The sequence below is a fragment of the Manis pentadactyla genome, chromosome 3 (genome assembly GCF_030020395.1).
Source record: "Manis pentadactyla isolate mManPen7 chromosome 3, mManPen7.hap1, whole genome shotgun sequence".
Taxonomy (NCBI): Eukaryota; Metazoa; Chordata; class Mammalia; order Pholidota; family Manidae; genus Manis; species Manis pentadactyla.
The window spans coordinates 140,787,538-140,796,778 of record NC_080021.1 but is presented as its reverse complement, the minus strand read 5'-3'; the positions used below and the strand labels follow the sequence as shown (position 1 = coordinate 140,796,778).

At 45.6% G+C, this 9,241-nt stretch overlaps 1 protein-coding gene across 4 annotated transcripts in view; it reads left to right on the top strand.

The window, feature by feature from the left end:
• The first annotated feature begins 7,246 nt into the window (after positions 1–7,246).
• IDNK (IDNK gluconokinase) overlaps positions 7,247–9,241 on the top strand; it is a 37,639-nt gene continuing 35,644 nt past the window's right edge. For 2 of the 4 annotated variants that reach the window (XM_057498550.1, XM_057498551.1), the window contains exons 1-2: positions 7,262–7,396; positions 7,523–7,742. Coding sequence is in view for 1 of the 4 variants with exons in the window: in XM_057498549.1 (XP_057354532.1) it covers positions 7,347–7,396 (50 nt within the window). In the remaining 3 variants the exon portion in view is untranslated. Of the gene's footprint in view, positions 7,397–7,522; positions 7,743–9,241 lie in introns of all 4 variants that reach the window. The other 2 variants (XM_057498549.1, XM_057498552.1) reach the window with 2 other exon arrangements.

The window sequence follows — 9,241 nt, the reverse complement described above, 5'->3', positions numbered from 1 at the left end:
GTTCCCTGGGATTCCCAGCTGCTGGGCTGTGTCCCAGGATGCTTCCGTCCAGCTGTGGAGTCCCTGTACCTTTAAGACTTTCAAAAAGCACTCACTTTTCTTTGTCCCAGGGGTGCCGGCTGCAGGGATCTGCTCACGGGTCTTACTGTTCCGTTTCCCTAGTATCCAGCACTCCACGAACTGTGTGTCCGTACTCCGGTGCGGATGGCTAGGGCTGGGTGTTTAGCAGTCCTGGGCTCCCTCTCCTTCCCCGCTCCGACTCCTCTCCTAACGCCGGGAGCTGGGGTGAGGGCCGCTCAGGTCCCACCAGGCCGTGGCTTGTATCTTACCTCCTTCACGAGGTCCTGGGTTCTCTCAGGTGTAGGTGTAGTCTGGCTGTTCTCCTGTGTCTTCTGGTCTCTCTTTTAGGAATAGTTGTATTTGTTGTATTTTCAAATATATATATGGTTTTGGGAGGAGATTTCTGCTGCTCTACTCATGCCACCATCTTGGCTCTGTCCCCCCAATGATTATTTTTTTTATCCAAATCGTTTACTCAAACAAACAGGTTTGTAGCAAAAGGCAGAGTTGGGTGCCTTATAACTACAAAGGATCAAGTATTTATAAACTTTGCATACATAGTAAAAACCTTCATGTCTATAGGGTTGTATGATACTGGAATATCTCAGGGAGTTTGCAGACTCTCTCTGGACATCTTAACCATAGTTTAAATTAAAAATAAGATCCTGCTTTCTGAAATGGTGTAAATTAGAGCTGTGTGGGTAGGAACAGAGATTCATGGAATGCCTTTCACTATGTTTTAAATCCATGGAACATTACAAAAATTTAGACTGACTCCCTAATTCTTGCTTAGCTGAAATAACATACAATACTATACAGGAACTAAAAAGTTATTACACTGGAGGAAAGTACTGTCAGAGACGCTCACATTTACCTAGCATATCACTTCAAGTTGGCTGAAAGCTAAAAAGCTTGAGAGCTGATAAGATTTCTACAATTCCTTTTTATATTTACTTTAGCACCTGTTGAAGGGGACAACCTGGTTGTATTTTTCACTGCAGCTGTTGGTTGATATAAAATTTGTCCCTTTCCCTCAAATACTGCAGAATAAAGTATTTACTCTTCTCCTGTTACTTACAGTCAACTGTTAGAAAACGTACTTTCTGCTAATTCCCAGAGCACAAAAGTAAAAGCAGCAAGTTCTGGTTAGGTCTGTCCATTCTGTTCATTCACACATATAGTCAAACAATCAACCAGCATTAACAGATGATCCACTAGGTATTGAATTCAGTTTTCTTACATTGACCCAAACCAACAACAGAAAGTTTTAAAGAATTACCAGAACTTTTATTTAAAAAATAAATATGTCATAAAGCTTTATTTTCCTTTAAAGAGGAAAAAAAAGGAAAAAGTTTCATGAAATCAAATAAGCACTGGTAAGGTGTCCTAACTTGAGAAAGATCGGGAATCACTGGCCTACTAGTTCTAATTGAATGAAAGAATTGTTAACTGCCATAGTTGGGTGTTCATGCCAATGGCAGCAAATGAGACCAACTAGGGCGGAGTAAGTAACTGTGTGGAAGCCCTGACAAGTGCTTAAACAGACTGATTCATTGAGACATCAGTGTACATATACCTTTCTTGCTTTAAACAATACAGAAGTTCCTGAAAAGTTTTGTGTAAATGAAACAACCACAAACACAGTAAGAGAGCTTGGTATTTGAAAAAATTTCAAGGTGAATTCTTCTGTGAACAACCACTTCCACTTTTGTAAATCCAGTATTCGCCTTCCTTAAGGCAAAGTATATCTGGTTGCTGCCTCTCTGAACTGCGGCATCAGCATATTCACCTAACACTGCTCCACCTGGGCCAGTGACACTATTTCCAAATTTGTGTTTCTATTAAGTAGTGTAAAATATGAGTCAGACAGGGAACCCAGCTGCATCTGGAAAAGCAGGGAGTGGGATCACCACCTTTAACAATATTTCCAAGTCAAAAAAATTTTTGAGAGTCTACTTTGTGCAAAGCACAGTAATAAACCTTATCAATTTGGTTACAGATATAATTCCTTTCTCTGAAACCTTCAGTCAGGGCCTAGATCTGGAACCCTACAATAAAGTAATACTTCTAATCCTCAGGACTGGCTTTAACCAAGTTAGCTGCTCAAATCCTTCAATTTGGGGGGTAATGGAAGATACTGAGTTTTCCAAGGCTGAAGCTTAACGACATGAGAATCACATTTCATTTAACTGGTTAGCGACAATTTTTGCTGGTGACAAAAAGTTTTCAAATGGTTCTTTTTTTATTTTTGTACTTCGTCTAAAGAGAACTCTGAATTTCCAAAGAGACCCTACAATGCCAGCTGCTCATGGCCCCCTAGGGTCTCCAAGCAGTCTTCCAACTCCCGGAGGGCTAATTCTGCAGCTTCCGGTGTTTCCACCCTTTGCCAGTTCTGGGGAAGGCCCCACCCCTCCAGGAGGTACTTTACCCTAGACCAATTCCCCAGTAGGGGTTCCCAAATTGGAAGCACCACACCTGGGGGGATAATAACAGGTGATGGCACCCTCTGCCACTGCATCTGCTGGGGCCTCCCCACCATCCTCCCAAAGGTCGCACCCATTATGACAGATTTTGGGGTCAGAGGCACCCTGCTGACTGCCGCCAGATGTAAGCCTGGGGAGAGGAAATTCTGGGGGAAAATACTTCTAAAAACTGAAATCAGTCAAAGGGAAAAAAATAAAGTTTAAAACCCGTTTATTACTTACAAACTTCAGTCCACTGCCATCCCGTCGCTCTTCCCTCTTCCCTGCTCTGGAAGGAAGCAAGCCCCCAAGCAGGCCAGCCCCTCCCCTTAACCTCTCAGGTTCAGACATGCCCTCAGTTGCCCAGGTAATTATCCATTGACATGGAAATGAACTTCTCTCCACCCCTGAGGATATGCAAATACACTAAAGCCAGGCAAGATACTCTGGAAATGTTACAATTTTACGCACATCCCCCAACAAGAAAATGAGGTCATGTCCTCTTGACAGCAGCAGATCATTTAAATTATAAAGCTTATTTACCTGCAGTTTCAGGTCTTATTCTTCCTATTCAGAAGAATACCTACCAGATTTACAGAAGAATTACAAAGAATAAAGGCCATTCATACCCCCTCCAACCACCCAGGAAACAGCTGAGAACAATTGTTTCTAGACCCTTCTACAATTAATCAGCTGAAATCAATATTCAGGGGCTGGTAGAAACCAAGTTGAAATTATGTACTGAGTTTTGTGTTATAACTCTTTATACAGTCATTACAAAGTCATAAATACTTTGATTTCCTTCTTAGTTGGAAATCTCCCCATATAAAGAAGCAACTTTACTTGAAAAGGTGGGCCAGCTCCCTCATATTCAAGCTGCAATCAAGTTTTTCAGGAAAATTACAAACAACTGTCTTTGTTCTGAAAATTTCTACAGAAGCAGAAGTATGGCTCAGGAAGAAATTCAAATTCCAGCTATCTTTAAATCCTCAGACTTCACTTATTCTTCTCAAAATGCTTGTTCATATTGGGACATTGGAAACAGAATTATCCTGCACTTAAAAACAAGAAGGAAAAAATTTAAATACCCCAGACCTCTAATAATAGTCAAATATACCCCAAACTCCACCTTGGTGAAAATAGGGACACATTTTTTGTGCCTTTATGATGTAAATTTTTACCCCCACCTTATTTAGTCCTTAACAGTCATTTTTTTTGAAGCACAAACTTTAGGGAGAAGTTTCTTAACACAAGGAAAAAAAGAAAAAGGTATTTGGAAATTGGGCCCATAATGTCCTATCCAAAAATACTAGTAATTACAAGATCTTTGTCTGCTCTGTGTGTGTGTGTGTATAGTAAATGTGAGATAGTTTTCTGCTTCCGTGTGGTATTTCTATAATTAATTTGTGAAAGAGCTACTTTTAGTTGGTTTGAAGACAAGTGCTTATAAGAATTGGGCATTCTAAACTCTCAGAAATATAGAAGTTCATATGATCTAAAAAATATTTGGTATTAAAGTAAATTCAGTTTTGTTGGCTGAATTAAAATAGATATGTCTTTAGAGTTATCTCAGTAAAATTAGAACTTTCATTCTGCCTGGGTTTACTGAAAGTTGTTTCCAGTTCATTTAGACCTTGGTTCTTTGTCTTCTCAAAGGAAAGAATTCAATCAAGAGACAGATTTAGGACAATCTTAGAGGCAGGAGTTTATTAGGCAAAGGGAAATCACACTCTGGTAAAGGGTGGGAAGCAGGCTGTATGGAAACCAGAAGCCACCCCACTTTAGGGTTTTGGCAAATTTTTTAAATGGTGGAAAGCGCCTGCCCACATCTTAAATAATTTTACATGTTGGTTGACAGTTGCAGGATATATAACCTTCTTTCTGTTAGGAAAGAGTATAAAACCTAAATGTGATTTATTCCCACTAGGATGTTTAAACATTTTTAACAGTAAGGTATTAACAAAGGGCCACGTGGTGGAAGCTGCTCAGGCTGAGAGTGGGGGTGGGGGTGGGGGAATTGATATGGGTCTGGCAATACCTGTTTACATTTTTTAAACCTACCCATAAGATTAAAACAAATGTAAAGGAAAGATATAACGGGCTTAGGAGGCGTCCGGGAAGAATGTGAACCCTGTAGTACTCAGCCAATGAGGAACCAGGGGAGGGACTCACCGCACTAGGAGATAATTTACTGGCACCAAACTCCCCAGGTGTGTCTGCCCACCAGACACCCGATCTTGCAAGACTGTCATTAAAGCCTCTCTCCACTGTTCTCTTTGTCTCCGTGTCCACTTTTTGAATTTGGACCAGTGAGTGTGTTTCTCACATTTCTAGTTCACAGGTGCTTACCCACAAGTACCTAAGTGAAACCTGGGGAGGGGGGCAAAACCACTATGTAAATGTATTATAATTACAGCATTATGGGCCCCGAGGTAGCTCCAGGTCACCTTCTGAGACTTAGTGTGCTGCGACCAACCTGTATTGCTGGTCTGGAAGCCCCCTGAGTTTTTTACCTCTTGTTTGGCCCTGATAAGGCAGGAGACTGAACCGTAAACAGAAGGATGTGGGACGTGTTCTGCCATCGGTGACAAAACAGTAGGTGAGTGTGGGAGGACCTTCTCCAGGACAGGCTGGGACCTGCTCTTGTCTGCCAGATTCGGCCACCAGAGGGGATGGGGGCAGCCAGCCTCACACACAAGGTTTCCTTCAATCACAGGTCCCAGAGAACAGGTGATATGGGGTCATTGGGCCGGTTTTGCCAAGGGGGATGCAGAGAGGACCTGTGACAAGGTCCTTTATGGGGGACAGGGTAGGGTACACCAGGAAAGGCAGGGGGATGTCACTGATGCATTTGAATGTCCGTGTCAAAGTTGGGGGTAGGAAGGGAACTTGTGTCACGGCTGCCTCGTCACAGGGGCCTCTGGGCCACTGTTCACGGCCTGTTTGTCGGGGTGCTGAGACAGCAGGAAAATGGGGAGTTTGAATGGTTACCATGCACAGACTCCACAGGATTCCCATGAAGTCAGGCCTGGGTGATCAACTCTAGAGGACAAGGCACCAGATCAGGATGAAGGGTGGGCATTTTCACCAAACTGACCCAGTAGGATTCCTACTGGAAGTGGACCAACAGGCCCAAGGACACAGCCCAAGGTTGGGTCCTCCAGGGCTCAGAGGAGTCTGACAAGACTTGGGACAAAGAGAAAGACTCCATCATCAGCTGCCTCTCCCTTCCTGCCTCCATTTCTGGGGCTGGCCTGGGAATCAGGAAGACAAGTTGGCAGCAGCTTGGGCCCCAGTGTCCTGCATGGAATTCTAGGGAGCGGGCCATGCTCTCAGTCATGGGCAGTGCTGGGCAAAGTACAGACATGGTGTCTCTGGGCTGCACGGAGTAAGCCAGCCTTGGTCAGAGTGGCTTCTGGAAGCATATCAAGGCAGCATGAGTGTCCCATGGTTACTGTGGTTCATGTCGCATCCACATGGATGAGGCTGGGTCTCCTGCAGACAGGACCAACATTCCCTCGGTCCTCCACATGGACAGGCATGTTGGCCAGAGATCAAGGTGTCTTGATCAGCCGGGCAGGAGACACAGAAAAGAGCCACAAGCCAACGTGCCCCATCACTGGGGGTCCAGTGTTGGGTAGAACTGGAAGCAGGTTTTTGTCTTTCCCTGCCACAGGCAGAGCAGACACACACTTCATACAAGGACCTGCCCATAAGCTGTGTAAAGTGGGAACTCCCACTTCTTGTTTCCTGACTCCATTTTAGTGGGGTTTCCTCTTATTTTCACAAAGGGAATATCCATATTTGGAGCTCTGCAGATGGTAGATGTTCCGGAAATGTTCATTGGCCATCACTGAACTGAAAGACCAGACAAGGTACTCCTTTCTCCAGGTCCCAGTTTCTTCAACTGTACATCGCTACTCAGGAACACTGAAGCCTTGCCTCTCTGGCTAAGTGGGAAAAACAAAGTTAGTGTAGGGGTAATTGAAACAGTCATTTAAAAAATGCTTCATGTCCACTTGATTGTTTACGAAGACACAGAGTAATATGAACTTGGGGAACGAAGAAGGTTGGGCAGAATGTAGTTGGAAATGCTTTTAATCAAATATTTTAAATGACAATAGCACGTTTTAAAGCAAATGGGCCCTTCAAAGGCGTGCTCTTTCCCCTTATGTAATTTACTTGGGAAGAGGATCCCAATAAAATAGCAGAGCCATACAGCCATGACATACACCACTGTGATCCAATCTATATTTGACACAAAAAAGTCCGCTTTATGTTTATTGTGACAAAATGCCAGGTTAAAAAACACTGTGTACAGCATGATCCCAATTTCATAAAATAGCATTTATACCCATCTATCTATATGGGCATCATTTTGAGAATGGATACTTACTGCCTCATGCTGTGGGAAAGCGTGAACTTATTTTCTGCTTATTCTCCTCACAATATTTTTTTTAACTAAATAAAAATATTTCCATTGGTGGAGGAGGAACAGGGTCCTGCCTGCTACGGCAAAGCTCCTGGCGGTTGAGAAGGGACCCCGGGGAGTGAGACTGCAGGGGAAGGGATCCTGGCCTCTCCCTCCGAACCACGGGAGGCTCCACCCGCAGGCCCGGGCCGGGGAGGCGGGGCGGGGGCGGAGGCGGGGCGAGACGGGAGGGGCGGGGCCGGCAGAAGGAGGCGGGCCAGCAGGGCGCTGGAGCGGGAAGCGGAGACGGTGGGGCGGGGCTGGCGTCTGCTCAGGTTGCTGCGCCGCCCGCAGTGGCCGGGAAGGCGGGCGCACCGGCCTGGAAGGCCGCAGGGAGGAGCCTGTTCGCGGCCATGGGGGCTCCGGGAGCGGTGCTTGTGATGGGCGTCAGCGGCTCGGGGAAGTACGTCCCGAGGGCCGGGGGCGGGCGGGCGCAGAGGAGGAGGAGGCGCGGGCGCGGCGGAGGCCCGATCCATTGCCATTCCGGGGACAGGAGGGCCCTGGGTAGTTCCCCCGCTTTCCGTTGCAGATGAGAAAACTGAGGCCGAGAGTACCTGCTCCCTCACCCCGCGCTCCAACCTGCTCGCCCCGGGGCGCCTAGCCCGGGACCACATCAGACACTCCGGTTTTCCAATGAAAGCCCTTTGTAAAGAGGAGCCTACTCGGGTGCAAATAAAGTAAAAGGTTCCAGTTGCGCCCTGGAGAAGCTCGGGCGGTCACAAGTGGCCTCGTCAGAACACAGTGGAAAGGTGCAAGGGGCAACGCACAGGGTCAAACCTCGTCCTGGCCTCCTACCGACCTTTATCGGGCCAAGCAGGGCAGCAGCTCCCTCCTGCGAGGTCGTGGACGTTAGTGATTACATTTTAGAAAGGGAATTTAACCTTCCGGTCTATTCTCCCGTTTTTTTGATCATTGTTTACCAGCTTAAATTGGGAAAAGTCAGTGTTAATAGTGAGGGTGACCCCGGGGGTCTGTGAGGAAGAGAAACACTAATGGAAGAGCCACGGGGCTTGGTTCTGCTCCTGCCTGGCTGTGTGTGGGCTGGGACAATTCATGTACTCCGTCTTGGAGCCATATAAATCACATGGTTCACACTCACCATCACACTAACCCTCCCAGCAGAACGAGGGTTAGTGTGATGGTGAGTGTGAACCATGTGATTTATATGGTTATATTCATGCATTCTGTAAATATTTATTGAGCTCAATCTTTATTCTGTGTCACTGATGTATACTGAGTAGGACAAACAAAAGCCCTGCTTTTTCTTTTCCTTCACTCTCCTTCCTGCCAGTCTTTACACCCAAATCTGGTTAGCTCTTCCTTGAGATTATGAATGGTGGCTGGCATGTGCATTCCTGGCTAACTTACCTTGGTCTTGAGTGTGATTTCTGTTATGCACAGCTCTGGCTTCACCAGCCATGGAGTTCTGCTGGGAGGGTTAGTCAGCAACATGTGAGTGAACATACTAGAGAGGCCCCTTCACCTGGCCTCTTCAATCCTTTCGTTAAATCCGGGAGCAGGTCTCTGCTGGGTACAGATGTGTTTTTAACACCTCCCTGATACTTTTTTAGAAAAAAGGGAGATGACCCTTGGTAGGTAACAGTATCCAGCTAGAATTTAATTGCAGCGCTTTGTTTTTATTACATTCCCCTTTTTGGTCACCTTCTATTTAAGGCAACTGATGGTGGCTTCCTGTGTAAAGGAAAGAAGACATTTCCTTCTTTAACACGTTTGTTTAATTTTAAGAAGTGAAGCAATTAAATAAAAATATCCAAGTAAAAAGTTACAGAGTTGGTTTACAAAACAGGAGAGAGGGCATGATGAAATGGTAGGAGGATACAGGAAGTTGAATGATGGGCATTTGGGCAACATTTCAGAAACTGAGAGCAAGAAGGGGCTTCATTTATCATGAATTATCTGTCAGCCTGTAGCCATGACCCCTGGTGCTAGGCTGTAGTGAGCCTCAAGACGGCTCAGACCATGTACAGGGGGCTGACCATTATATGCTGGGAACTAGTAGGTGCTCAGGAAATACTGAGTGAAATGAGTAGTGAATACATAAATGTAGCTCAGTCCCCTTGTTTTGCAGGTGAGAAAACAGGTTTAGAAGAAAAGATGACTTGCATAGGAACACAGTCATTTAGTGGCAGGAAGGCGACTGTGGCTAGTTCTCTGGTTTGAGACCGAGGCCCTTTGCACTGAGTGTGTTGCCTCTTAGGGCAGAAACAGACTGTAATTCTCCGTGGCC